General features: G+C 33.2%; 1 protein-coding gene across 1 annotated transcript in view; it reads left to right on the forward strand.

Annotated features, from left to right (window-relative positions):
- The window catches only part of LOC143225821 (uncharacterized), a 34,856-nt gene that overhangs the window by 11,185 nt on the left and 8,020 nt on the right, over positions 1-15,651 (forward strand). The window contains exon 2 of the mRNA XM_076455883.1: positions 4,716-4,787. Coding sequence (XP_076311998.1) covers positions 4,716-4,787 — 72 coding nt within the window. The remainder of the gene's footprint in view (positions 1-4,715; positions 4,788-15,651) is intronic.

A 15,651-nucleotide genomic window follows, 5' to 3' on the forward strand; every position in this document is an offset into this window, starting at 1 on the left:
CTATCTATGCATTTAAAATAAACATCTTGTAAGTGATTCCATAAAATATTTTTTTTTATGATTTGGTAGTGTTAGTAAAGGAATAACAGAAAATATCAGTTACTGGTGCTTGATATCGCTTTATTTACAAACAGAGAACAACAACAATATGCGATTATTAAAGTAAAAATATTATTATTTTTTAATCTAAACATTTTATTGTGAATTATTTTGAACTAAAAATATCATTTGTTGGCCAACATCACTAAAAATGCTTAATCTGTATTTGAAACCACTGTTTGACACTGAAAACACTGAATATAAACTTGAACGTGATCTGACTGTTTTCAGGTTGATTATATTCACTCTCACTATCGTCATCAGGTTCACTATCACTGTGACAGTCAGCCACAATATATGCATGATTCTCTCGCCTTCACTGTCGCCATCCATAGAAACCTAAAATTCTCCAAAATCTTTGTTGAAGTAAATAGTTTCATATTTGGCATGTATAAGCTCTAATGCTCTTATTGTCTCATATATGACAAATAAGAGAGAGAGACAGTTAATTCAGGAAAACTGCTTTGATTTAGTGCCGTGGGGTATTTTGCTCTCAAACCAATGAAACCACGTGCTGCTTTTAGCTCGGCTGCGGTAAAAATGGGTTAACCCGATGTGTACTTTATCGGCTGTTTTAAGAAATTACGAGGAACAGTAAAGGTCACGGAGCTCCCATTTCTTTGTGAGATTGTTTACAAAATTTCGGGGACAGAAAAGAAACAAACCCGGGTACAAACATAGGGTTCAGGATATAGTGTTGGCGTGAAGTTTTGCTTTGACAAGGAAAATAATATTATTTGTGTACGCCTGATTTTATGTCATAGTTTGTTTGTTTGTTTGTGCTTTTCTTATAGCAAAGCCACACCGGGCTATCTGCTGAGCCCAATGAGGGGAATCGAACCCCTGATTTTAGCGTTGTAAATCCCTAAACATACCGCTGTACTAGCGGGGTGCATGCCATAGCTAGTTGAGAGATTATCTATTCGCTGGGTGTATGAAAACCTTAATGTCTGTAAATTTTAAATTATAGATCAAACAGTCGTAATCTCAACAGCTGTGATATATATTTCTCTAATTCTGAGTTGAGATCCTAAAGTTACTTTTATTTCTTGGTATTTTGTTTTCTAACTAAATAATACTGGTCTAATAAAACATAGTTGAGCCGTTATTGATCTGAATATCAGTATATTATGATTTATATAATTTGGTATATAATTCACTTATATTAATTGGTACTTTTTTAAGTTTAAAATCTCAAATAATCTAGGTAAAATGAGAAAAAAAAGCACTGTAATGTTACCGAAAAAAATCTTTATGGACTAGATGTACTTTTGCACGGTCCTTGAAAGTGTTCTGTTTCACAAGTAAATAAAACATTAAAAAAGTAACAAATATTTTTGTTCTTTGCTTTTGATATTCATATGTCATGCGGTGTTATAGCTATTCGAAAGCCATTTTGTTAACTGTCCCTAGCTTTGAAATGATAGACAAGAAAAGTGTGATATGCCGTAACATTATAATGCTCCCATAGGTGAAAAGGCGGATCATGTTTGGTCAAATGGTTCGATCTAGGACCCATACATTGCGAGGAGGTAGCCCTAATCACAATCCCGTGCCAAGACTAATATTTTTGGTTAATGATTTTTACATGATTTACGAAAGCCTAACGGTTTAAAAGTTGCACCTTCTACATAAAATACATGTTTCATGTTCCTGCGGGGGTTGATATAATGTAACGGTCAATCCCACTATTCGTTGGTATGAGAGAAGCCCAAGAGTTGGCTGTGGGTGGTGATGACTAACTGCTTTCCCTCTAGTCTCACACTGCTAAATCCCTCGGTGAACTCAGTATGATAGCCAGCTGTGGCTTTGCTAAAAACACACACACACTGTTAAATTTAGGGAAGGCCAGCGCAAATAGCCCTCGTGTAGCTTTACGCGAAATTCAGAAACAAACCTTCACTAATTTCACCTTCAAATTTAAAGGTCAGGTAAATAATTAATGAGAAAAAAATATTTAAATAAATTTGATATCTGGTTATTGCCGTTACAATTAGCTTGACTGCATCATAATAAAACGATTTTGCAGCCACATCATGTCGTTACAGTCCATGTCGCTCACACCTGGCATGCTTTGTCTGACGACCATGCACTTTGACAATAGCTCTGCAGCGTAATTTCCATTGCTAAAGACTCTATCGTAAGGTTGTCATGAACGAAACACGTCACACCTCCATGCAACCATTTCAAATTCCGATTGCACATTAGTCTATAGGCAATGTATGCATCGACTTGAGCAGTATGAATTTGTATAGAATAGCATGAATACCCGTTTTATTGCTCAACTGCTTGAAGCGTGCGACTGTGAAACAGATATGTCTGGGAAGCAATTAATATACTTGTGCTGCTTTATCAGTTGGAGAACTTTATTTATTATTTTGCATACTTCTACCTGAGATACGTGGACGACTTTTGCCACTGCCCTTTGTGCTTATCGTTTCTCACATGGAGCAGAACATAGCGTTCTCCTTACCACCGCTGGAATACGACTTGTTGCAGATTTCTCTGTGGATGAAGCGTGTACCCGAAGTTGATCTCTTTTGAGAACAAGGAACATCCGCGTCTTGTATATTCTAAATCTTCATTCTGAATACATTTTAATAGTATGAGTGCAGTAATATTTTGTATTGGAAATGGCCGTTACTAACTCTTTCCAAAAGAGATCAATTTTTCCTTGGAATCACATTACGTACATAATGCCAAACAATAAGATTCTGATATATTTTCAAGTTACGCAGGGACTTTATTTCTACTGTGCTTGTAGAGTAACTAGTTTACTTGCGTATTCAAAATTGTATTAATATAAAGTACTCAGCATTATGTATTGTCGTTTATGTTAATCAGCATAAAATTGTATATCGTATTATTTTATAATTGTGTTGCAGTATGTAATTAAATTAATTAGAAATTGATGAATACGGAACAGAAGATGAAACTGGTGTAAAAACAACCTTTTTATTCATTGTATAGAAATTAATACAAAAACATTCATTGACAATTCTTGTCATTAGTTGTTAGTATTCAACATGAAAATAAAGTTGTTGTTTGTTTGTATTTTGTTATTGTTAGATGTTTTTTTTTTTTTAAATAAAAGCTACTCAGTGACTTGTCTCCATTCTGTACACTGTAGTCAATCGAATCCCGGATTTTAGCGTCGTAGATTCACAAACTTACTGCTGACCTACAACAAGATGATTTTTTAGGACGGGTTGGAATGGTTTGTAATATAAATACTGCGAATATCATGAGGTAAATAAAAGCGTCAATCAACTGTTTATGAAATGTAAAATGGCCCTTTGCAACACTGCGTACCAACAATTTTAGTTTTTAAAAAAATTGATGCTTTAATTGCTGCATAATAATTACGAAGGTTAGAATCAAACTACATATGTAATGGATTTTTCGTTGCGACCTACTTGTAGTATTCATTATCCGATAAGACAGTTAGATTTAGTTTGTTTGTTAGTGTGGTATACTAAGTTTAGGATGAATATATTCACCCGATCGATGACGGCGATGAGTTCGCAGATCTAGTACTTCAAGGGAAAAAGTCATTGTGACAAAAATTAGCTCTCTATTTACGACTACTGGTAGAAAAAAATGATTATTACTTTATAGAAAGAACTAACGAAATTAACTTATAAAAATAAATAATTAAATAAATTATGTTAAATGAACATTAATTGTTAACTAATAATAAAAATTAGAACATTTGTATGACTGTACCGACATATATTGTTGTTTATACTTGAAACGTACCATCAATATACATATATATGAATTGAAAATACGGTTCGAGGCCCTCATACATTCTAACGGAACATTAGGTAAAATCTGTAATAGGTAAATTTGATATATTTAATTTGGTTAGCATTTCGTACTAAGCTACACGAGGGCTATCTGTGCTAGCCGTCCCTAATTTAGCAGTGTAAGACTAGAGGGAAGGCAACTAGTCATCACCACCCACCGCCAATTCTTGGGCTACTCTTTTACCAACGAATAGTGGGATTGACCGTAACATTATAACGACCCCATGGCTGAAAGGGCGAGCATGTTTGGTGTGACGGGGATTCGGACCTGCGACCCTAGCATTACGAGTCGAGTGCCTTAACCACCTGGCCATGCCGGGCCAATATATTTAATAACATGCGTGTTGACATGTATATCAGCTCATGGCTGTAAGCTGACTTGTAAGCATGGTTTTAAAACATCAGTTTTTTTAAACAATGATATAAAATAATAAAATAAAGATTTATTTCAGCATAATATATCATGTAACTGAGAAGTAAAATTGTTCTTTTTAAGGTAAAGATAAGGTTAGATATAAATAACTTGTCAGTATTTTGTGTGTCTTTCTGAATTTGTACCAAACCTTTTCGGAATTCCTGGTTGAGTAAAAGGTTAATACAACTATTTATAGCATTAAAGATGTTTCTCATTCTTGTATTATGAAACACTTCACAAAAAAACGCAATGTTTAAGTACACATGCTGTGATTTTTTTTGTATAAAATATACAAATAAGAGTAACTGTTGGACATACATGTAATGTATTATCTATCATAAGTGGTGTAGAACTAATTCTAGGTTTATTCTATTTATTCCTATGTTTATCAGAATTGGAAGCGATAGAAGCTTGTAATTGGTTGAAAGCTGCAGGATTTCCACAGTATTCCCAACTCTATGAAGGTACGTTTTATGTACAGTAATATATTTATTAACCGAAAACTTATCGCAAATTGGTTTGTATTTCAAAACGCATTTTGTTGTAGCATTTATCGGAAAACTGAAGACAAAATCTTTGGAAATATATTATTCGTACGTTTGAAAATATTTCAGATTTATTAATGTGTTTTAAGAATAAAATTATATAGCCAGAATTACTTCAAAACTATGAGTAGAGGCAACAAACTAAAAAGTGTTTGACGATGTATTCCATGTAGTGTAAACATTTACTTTCTTGCTCTGTTTTCGTTACAAACACACGTGAGTACTACTAGTCGGAGGAAGTAATGTTTGAGAGTAGTGATTATTCTTCTCGATACAATAACAAAATGTTACAAACCGGAGAGGGATAGTATTCCGATCACTGCTACGTTAGTTGTATTCCAGCTTGTCTTAAGAGTTCTGGATTGAGCGATACATCTTGTCGGCAATACATATATAGTGTGATTGGAATAGTATTTCCAACATCTCTCTTGCCTTTGTCATTAAGTGAAGGGTCATATTTGATTTGTAACCATATAGTGTCCTACCTAAACCATTAGCTGACAAAAGTCGGTACGTGTATGAACTTATAGCTGGAAAATCGATAGGGGCAGATGTTGATATCAGATATCCTCTATGTCTTCCTCGTACGTTGAACGGGTATATTTGCAAGTATTTAGTAATAACTGAACTGGTAGAGCCTAAATGCATTTCAAATTTATCTGATTTCAAACAAGTCCTTTAAATTATTATAGTATTTTCTTAATGAAAATCAGTTCAATTAATTGTGCACAAACAAAAATCAGTTTTAGCTAACTTGTTTATGAGACTTGCAGTTAAAGACGTTCGTATGCTTTTGTTATGGACTTTATCACGTGTCCGGATCAATAATTCATGTGTTAAGTTTCTCATTGATGCAAGTGCACCGTACTATGATACAAACATTAGTAAAGCATGGTCAAATGAAAAACATTTGCTGGTATTTACTTTACACCACTTGGTTTATTCGAAACTAACGAACTGTTAAGAAACGTTTGTATAAAAAACTAATATTTACTGTTGAAGGCTTTGAAATACTTATTATTATGCGATTTATTCTCCTGTGGTTTGTATTAATCCCGTACTGCGAAATCACTTTATAAGAATCAAAAGAAAAGCACATGGATGACACGTGTCGAGATTTCGCTGTTTTTCAAGTGAGATATTAAAGAGATTTCTAGTATAAGCATAATTATCAGAGATTTTGTTTTCAATGAACTAAATAAATACTCTCTCATTTTAAACCCTGTCTAAACCTGCTAAACATATATGCACGGGTATAATGAAGAAAGTTATATTTAATAGAAACATTACGTTTGGGACTTTCTGCATATTTCACAGAAATATCTAATTTTTTAGAATTGTTTACTTCTTAAATTGTTTTGGAATTCGTGAATCATTTACTTCTGAGATTTTTATTAAAAAAGCTTAATTCAATCACTGCTTAACTGTGATCCCTCTTTAATCGGTTGTGATTATTCATTAGGAGGAATGCACGATATTTAAGAAACCTAATACTTTATGTTTATCACGACTGAATTTTCCCATCAGTTATTTTATGCAACTTTTTTACATGACCAACACAAAAAATGTTTCAATTTAATCAGTTACTTTCTATTTTGTACACCGTAAATTGGCTTCAAGTAGTCGCAACAGAAATTTTAGTTCTTTACTGCGTGATAATTTTTTTAAGTATTGAAACTATCTTTTATGACAGTTTACCGGTTTACTTGTTTGTAGTTTAAGCACAAAGCTACACAACGGGCTATTTGTGCTCTACCCACCACGAGTATCGAAACCCCGTTTCTAGCGTTGTAAGTACGCAGAAATACCTCTGTGCCACTTGGGAGCGATAGTTTACGAAGCATGATTGTTTTCAGTAATAGTTAAAAGAACAATGACTTTCTACAGACCTATGAAGTTACAAATTTTTTAAACATCCAAATTTGAGTAGTTTTAGAAGTGTTATCTCAGGTAGTCGAATAATGCTTGAATTTTATAACACTATGTTTTGGAAATTTAGGCTCGAGTATTGCATGAGTATAATTTGCAGTTTCTCGAGGTGACCCTTAACCTTTTCTAAACCAATTACTACCATCTAAATTAAGCATCAGACAAATCTGTTTTTCGCAGCATTAGTTTTTGTTTTGTTTTTCATGTAAAACCTGTACATACGTGTCTTTCTGACATTCTTATTACCTAACACCTTCATTCATAGGTTTACACTCATTAAAATTCATACACTTTCGTTGTTAAACGATCAGAATTCTAAATATAGAAGAAAGATGTGTAGATGTCTTGAAAACTTGTGTAAATGACCCCCTCCAAATACTCTTCATTAACTTTTATCGATGTTATGTAACAAGGCTTTGTTGGATTTTGCATAAAGCAACACAAGTGCTGTAGGTATAAATGTTGAAATAATAAATTGCCATTTGGCTGTTGTAGTAATATTGTGAATTTGACTGTAACCATGGGATGCGAAACACAGAACCTCACCTTTACAAGCCGGTACAACAACCACTTGTTTCCCGATGAAACAGCGATAAGTTTATAGATTTGCAGCGCTAAAATCAGGGGTTCGATTCCCATCGGTAGGCACAACATAAAGCTCAATATGACCATGTTCGAAAAACAAAGAACGCAAACTAACGATTGTGTCACGCTCAACCATTTAACAACAAAATGAACAAGAAACATCATGGATAGGTATTTTATTTGTTATGGAACAGGATAGTTTAAGCCTTATAATGATTGCCTGCTTTTTCTTCCTTTTATTCCTTTACATTTGAAGTACTAATGAAATTATTTAAAAAAATCAACTTTATTTTCTTTGCAACAAGTTAGTATATTTTCGGTATTCAGATGTATTATCGTGAACCACGTAATCACTTATCTATACGAACTGAGTTGAACAAAACCTCATTGCTAGATTATACTTATTATTAATTTGCCTGGTTTCTTTCTATAAGTAATAGCTTTAAATACTACTTAATGAAATAATTAAGTCAAAAAAGGTGAATTTTAGAGAAAGACGCAGAATAATTGCTCGTCATTACAGGTGGTTTACTTTAAGTTCCTGTGTTGAATTCAAGCAATTGGAGTTACCAGCTATCGATTTATGTTCGTGCGTGTTCTTGCCAGTCTGTTAAAGTTTATCTAGCATTTGTTGATAGACAATCTCAGTAATGTTTTAGGGGAAAGAGGATTTCTCTTAATCTATAATATTTTATTGCATTGATTTATCAAATTACGTTTTTGTTTCAGTGTTATACAACATTAACATTAATGCATTTAGATTACTCGTTATAAACGGTCTGTCTAAATTAAATGTTAGAAAAGGAGAAACCCTCAAATATTTCACACTAAAGTGCGAGTCTAACGTGCTTTCGTGTGAAACCGAAGAAATGCAGGTCGATTGTTTGCAACATCACAACGTTTATTATTTTAACCAGTATGTCATTTCGCTATTTTCTTTTCTTTTTGGTATGCATACTGACGCATATCGCCGAATTTAATTACTGGCTCTACATTTAATACCCTGCCATACTGATGTCCTAGACACAGCTGTAATTTTTATGAGGTATTCTGCTGCGGAAGTTAACTGTATAATTGTGTGTGTATAAGCAGAAATAAATATATAATAAATCGGTTTTGTATTTGTGGTGTGCATGTAATTAAGTAATAAAAGCCAGAAAGTTTCCAACTTCATAATAATTTTCTTGAGAATGTTCGATAAACTAACCGCAAAAAATTACATGGCATAGTTCATTAACATCATTTTATTTTGGAAATATCATACTATGTAATTTGCTTAATTATATACAGTCAGTTTAGGGAATGCATTTGAAAAGACATGTTCAGATGATGAAAGGGAAAGCGGTAACTGAAAAATTACGTTCCTGAAAAGAAAGGTAAGAGATGTGAAGCTGGATATAGTGTAGTTGTTGTTTATTGTCATTTGAATTATCTTTCTTTTAAAAATCATTATGTGTATTCAAAAATCATTAAATAAATCAGTTGTAGCTCAGTCTGTGTGTGTGTTTTCTTATAGCAAAGCCACATCGGGCTATCTGCTGAGCCTACCGAGGGGAATCGAACTCCTGATTTTAGGGTTGTAAATCCGGAGACATATCACTGTACTAGCGGGGGACGTAGCTCAGTATTCACCTGCGATTAATCTTTCTTAGTGTGAGTCACTGATTCAACGATATGACTCAATAAAACAAATAATATGTGCTGATATGTATCGTATTGTATAATAATGATTGAAACAAATTAGTCTCACGCCTTATTTTTCTCCCACTCATCTTCAATGTAACTTTTCTCCATTTGTTACATTAACCTAAGCAGTGGACCTATTGGCTGGGAATGGCTTATTCGCTAGAGTACAGAGATGCTGATCGACAAGTGGGTACCTTATGCGTGATGATCAACTCCGTTATTGGAGTCAAAGTCGGACAAAACCCCTTTTTTATAGCAGGTGTTATTTACTGGCTATGTACACTCTGACAAGTGGTTGGAAATGAAAAACGGCAACACCTGAATCATAGGGGTCTCTGACTTGGGCAGTTAGACCACGTGCGTATTAAGGTTGAAAATATCAAATAACTATGTTAAAGAACGTGCTGTTAGTACATATTTGTGGAGGAAATTATTTGTTCAGTTAGTGAACGATACAACAGCAGTTATTTCGTATGAAGTTATAATTTGAAGAAAATATTTTGGTACCGATATCAGTGCGACGGTGTGTCTTGAAAAGCTACTTCAGTATTCAGCTTTAAGCAAAGATCGAAAACGGCTTTATTCATTATTAGAACGTTGATAGGTAATCAACATTAGAACCAAGTTAGTTTCAGCTAAGTCGTTAAATATTTTAATATCTAGATGTTTTTGTTTTTCCATTACAGAGACAATTCATAAAACTTTTCTCTTAACATGCAAAACATCAGGCTAACAATGTGGTGAAACTCTGGATTTCGGAGCTGGCGAGCTTAGTTCGATTCTATAAGTTAATATAAAATATATTTCGCACTTTAAATTGTGGATGGGTTATAAGACTGGTATTATATTGTTTATACTATCTTTGATCATTATTACAAAATTAAAAATGGTGGTAGATAGCATTAGCAGCTTTTCCTGTAAATTCAGATCACTAATAAACACTGCACAACAAAGTTTTTGCTTCTTGAACACTGTTGAGTGTTCCTTATAAATTTTGGGCTGCTGATCACGAAAATCACATCCAAATTTGCCCATCACGTGCCGTTTCATAGAAATCTTCAGTTTTCACCAGGACATTGCAACAATGGAAAAACGATATCAGGGCAACTGGAATCCGTCAATGCTTGCTGACTACTGTTGGACACTGCAACGTGATGCACCGTACATTGAATACAAACGAAAATCAGGAGCAAAACACTTTTAATTATGTTGAACTTAATAGCGTATTAGAAACATAAATGCAATTAAAAACGTTATTGCTGGCAAACAGTTAACTGTCTATTTCTCAGAGTTCCTACGTGATGAAGCAAAATCAAAACTCTATTTGTGCATACTCACAAAATACCTGTCACAATCAGGAAAAACTTTTTTGTGCAGTGAAATTAAAGTACGTTTGGGCAGCCCCGCACTCGACTCGTAATCTGAGGATCACGGATTCGAATCCTAGTCACACCCAACATGCTCACCCTCTCAGCCGTGGGGGTTTATAAGTGACGGTCAATCCCACTATTCGTTGATAAAAGAGTAGCCCAAGAGTTGACGGTGAGTGGTGATGACTAGCTGCCTTCCATCAGTCTTACACTGCAAAATTAGGGACAGCTAGCGCAGATAGCCCTCATGTAGCTTTGCGCGAAATTCAAAAACAAAACAAAGGCTTTGGGCAGTGTTAATTTATTCTCATATTCTGATAGTTAAAGAAGTTAGTTAGCTTTTATCCAAACAATTAGTTAAACGTTTTTGAATATAATCGTCGACTTCCTGAACAAAACTAACAAACTGAATCTTTTGTTATTCGTATTACTAAACGAATTACCAGTGTAGATTAGTTTACAAACCACTCATCTCAAGAGTCCTCAAACTGAAAGAGGTAGATGATTTGACTAGATTATCAGCCAACTCTATTTTTAAGTTTTCTGATAGTTATAATAATGACTTAATGCTTAATGTACATAAACTACATTTTATCATTTTTGTTTTCTTTTTATGAGAAGAAGTATGACAGGTAGCGGCGGAAGTAAAACCAAAATTGCACGCGGAGTACGCCGTCTATCTAATTTAACCTCGACATTGACGGTCTTTTCTTGCATGTTTAGAAAAAAAGGAGCAGATGTGAGTTCTCTAGTCAACATTTTTACAACATTTCACTGTCTGTAGTAAAATGTGAGAAAGTGCCTGCTCACAGAAATAAAATAAAATAAGAAGAAATAGATAATTTAATGCAAGATATCGATAGAAAAGCCAGTAAAACTGCTCTTGGCGTTGGCATTTTAGCACCCAGTATGATGTTTGGACATAAATACCAAAATGTTAACGTATTACCGAGCCAAAATTATTAGTATAACTTTCATCCTACACTATCTAAATCTTCCATGGCGCTAAATAATCCACACAATGGCAGGTACTATATAGTTACTATCTATTATTAAGTACGGTGGTATTTAATAGTAGGGATCGACAATGTTTCCAAATAATTTATAAAACAACAGCTAGCCAATAGACGCCTGGAATTGTCACTACAAGACTTTTCCAGTCCACTAGACTGGTATATGGATATCTATTTTAATATTCTCATACGTATATACAGATATTTTATAAATGTAAACATATCATTACGTACACACGCATATTTTCAACCCAACAGATGGCGCTACCTATCGAAGGATAGACAAGCGCCAGTTTCTAAAGGTAAAGTATATACTTTAATATAAAAAGTAATTTTTATTATTGCTTCAGAAAAGTTTTTGCATTTGAAACTTATTATTAAGTAAAGAGACAACAACGATAATATTTCACAAGAATCTTATTAAAAATACACTGTTCTGTTTATCTAGCAGTGAATATGCAGTCGATTATGATGAAGGTTGTTGTTGTCCCCAAAATGTATCCATAATTCACAAGATTATACAAATCAACATATTCTATTCTTATGTCCGCTGTGGTTAAGCAATGAGACAGCTATAACGTTAGAAATCGGGTTTTGATAGTCGTAGTGGATATAGTCGTTTGTAGCTTTGTACCTCAATCACTTTCATATATATATATATATATATATGTATGTGTGTGTGTGTGTGTGTGTGCGTATCAGTAGAAGTATTGAATTTAACATGCAAAGATATAATGAATTTATTGTTAGCAATGTTACTAGATCAAGCTTTTCAACTTCAAGCAAAGACTGTTATTTAAATTACTAACAATGGTCTAAAATTATCTATAATTTGAATAGTGGCTTTTCTTTTGCTGTTGTTCTTTTATCTTTAAGTAGTAAGATGTTTAGGTTATCAATTACTAGTAAAGGTATTATAACAATGTTGCTTATTATCGGTGATTAGACCCCTCAATTCTCAGAATTGTGTAATTGAACTTGGCTATTTCAATATTTTTTTTTGCTATATACTTTGTTTAATGTATGCTATTTTCGTTTGTTACTTTACCTATTATGAAGAAATAACGAAAAATTAGGTGAAATCACTAATTTCCTGAACATTGAGAGTAGGTGCGATATTTGTGGTAGTTTTATAGAATTTCTTGTTTGTTATTGGAAACTGTGTAACCAACAATTTCATAAAGCCACAAGTAGTTTAGAGAAATATGTCCAGAATTCAAAAATAATTGTAGGTTTAACTGGACATTGTAACGTGTAATGGTGCTTTCAATTTTCTGTAATTGTGCGTAATGATGTTTTTATACCCACATAGGGAAATTACACATTTTATTAATTTATGTTGTTAAATAGTGAAAATTTATTTTAAGAAGACAGCACATGAACTAAATAATTATATTCTTATGAGTTATTTGATTTCGTAAGTTGCTTATCAAATGATTACATAAACTTTAATAATCAACAATTCACTATGGAAAATAATGTCGAAGAAATATTAAGAAAATACGGATTTTATCGTTTCGCAAAAATTGTTTTTATTTGTGCATATTCATAACTGGGAAGTATTACCAATGTATATATTTCACCGAAATATCATTCCTCTGTAAGTCTTCACTGTGATCTGAACATGAATTTTCATGGCTTACAACGTGCATAGAATATGATCAAGTTACTACTGATATATATTACAAAACCCCAAACTCTGTGTTATTTAGAACTGTATTGCACAAGGCAGTTAAAGGTGATTGAAATTTATATTCCATTTATTAATGCAAAACCACTGGTATAAATAACAAAAAACACTTCCCGTGCTTGTTTGTTTATACAAATAAAACATATAATGATCCTTTATGCGGTCTGAAATGTCGGTTATTCATCATCCAATCTACGTATCTAAATGAAAATTTGATAGAGGTGATTTTACATCTCTACCGTTCAGATCATTTCTCTTCAGCATGAAACATTTCCACCACAAAGAATAAGAAGATTCTTAACATCAGAGTGTTGATACAGTCTTGAAGTATCCTCATATGACAGAGAATTTCTAGAGCGCCTTTAGTGTCTAGAGTTACTTAACTGAAGTAACTGAAGTCTTGGGGGTGGGGTGCTGGTTATTTTATTTTCTCACTCCTCTCTTACTCGGAGACTATTTCAACGAATTTATAATGGACAGCGTTAAAATATATTAGGTTGACGTCAGAGATAACTGCAGTAGCATATGGCACACAAAGGGATGTATGATTTGTTTATTCTAATGTGTGATATTGATAACAATTACTCGAGAGGTTGCGGTCGATATCTCCAACATTGCTTATTCTGCCCATACAATGCTTTCGACATTGCCAAATACTTACTTTGTGTTGGATTTAGCTTCAAACTTTCTTCCAAACGAGTATAAGTCTTCGCTCACTAAATATGCTCTCTGTGTTGTTGCATACGTGCTAATTTTGGTAAGAGCCTGTTTTTAACGGTCTTTAGAGAGTGACACTGTGCCCATTTGTGGCTACGAACACCAGATCTAGTCTTAGAGTAGTTACCTCCATTGCGATGAGCTGTAGTCGACAGTTAGGAGTAATATGCTATTTGTGAATAGTGTCTTGTCTTGTTCGGGTATCCGAGCAACCGCATCAGTAGTTTTTAAACATTTAGGCACTGCAAACGACGTCTTAAGTTAGTTGTACTCATTCATAACAGCTGGTTTTGATTTTCATTCTGCAATTCTTCTGATGCTTCTTCATATAAATAAAACATCTAAATGTCTTCTTTGAGGCCTAGTATTATTGTCTCCATAAACAAATTGGAGCACTTGGAACTCTCTCACTTATCACTTTGAAGTGAATCAAAAAGTTGATATGAACCACCATTTATAGCTTCAGCTGAATAAATCAGTCGTCTGCACTTCAGATGACATGACTAATCATCAGATGTATAACTTGTATATCAGTAATCTGAAAGGGTGATTAATTTTTTTTAATAAGAAGGTGAAACGTAATATTAAAGATTTAAATCACTCTAAGTTTTTTTTTAAATTTTTCTCTTTAATCCCTCTTTGTTCTTGGTTATGCCAAAATAATGCTACAGATATGTTTAAGCTATATCAGTGATTTTTAAATTTGCTTGCCTTAGTGTTACGCCTCATACACTTCTTAACATGAAATGGATTTTGATAGCAAGGAAATATTTAAACATGAAAAAATTGACATTATACAAGGAAATGCAAATATTGTTTTATGATACTGCATTCAGAAAAAGAACATATCATTACTATAAATTGAGAAGAATAAAACTAAACGAAGTCATGGAGAATTAATTTAATAAAAAAGTATTTAGGTTTTGAATGTAACGTCATTAATATTTCGACGAAGTGGTAAGCATGTCGAACTGTGGATTCGAGTATCGATATCATCACACTTTGGGGCAGTAAATGCGTCAATAAATTGACGGTTAAATTACACTATTCGATTAGAGTAGGCCACGAGTTGGTAGTACATGGTATTGAATACTCGCTTGGCATCTAATATGTCATTTCAAATTTATTGATGATTTCTGCATATAGCCCTCAAGTGACTTTACATGAAATTTCACAAAAAAACAACAATGAAAGTATTCTCGAAATATTTATAACCAGATGTGCTCTTCTGTTTATCCAGAATAAACGAAGTTAACGGTCAATGGATCATGTTTATGATGTTTCACTAATATATATCTTGCATTTTATTGGCATGATAACCATCGACTGTCAGATCCACTAAATAAAAAATAAAAAATGTAATTCTCCCTCCAGGTATGATGTTTTTCAAGAATTAAGCTCGAAATGTGTTTTGGAATTTTTGTACATTTAAAAAAACATCAAAAGATTTCCTGATTTTGACATGTTGATAAAAGCCATCTTCGATTCATGAATTTTATTTTGAAATATATTGTATCAAGAGTTTAGAAACTAGCTCAGCGAAGCTATAAAAATTCGGTATAAAAAATCTTGAAAAACAATAAAAACGAACGCAAAAAATTGTAACAGCGAATGAAACAATTCAATAATGAGGAATATATTTTAAAATTTTATCTGGTGGAGAAGTAACTATTCTATTGGTGTACAAATAACATTTGTATCTCTACTTAAGTTTTAAAGACTTCTTTAAGTGAAACGCTTTTAGAAAATTTAGAAATGATTGTGATTTTTATCATAACACTTGTTTATAGTGT

The sequence above is a fragment of the Tachypleus tridentatus genome, chromosome 9 (assembly GCF_004210375.1).
Source record: "Tachypleus tridentatus isolate NWPU-2018 chromosome 9, ASM421037v1, whole genome shotgun sequence".
Lineage (NCBI taxonomy): Eukaryota > Metazoa > Arthropoda > Merostomata > Xiphosura > Limulidae > Tachypleus > Tachypleus tridentatus.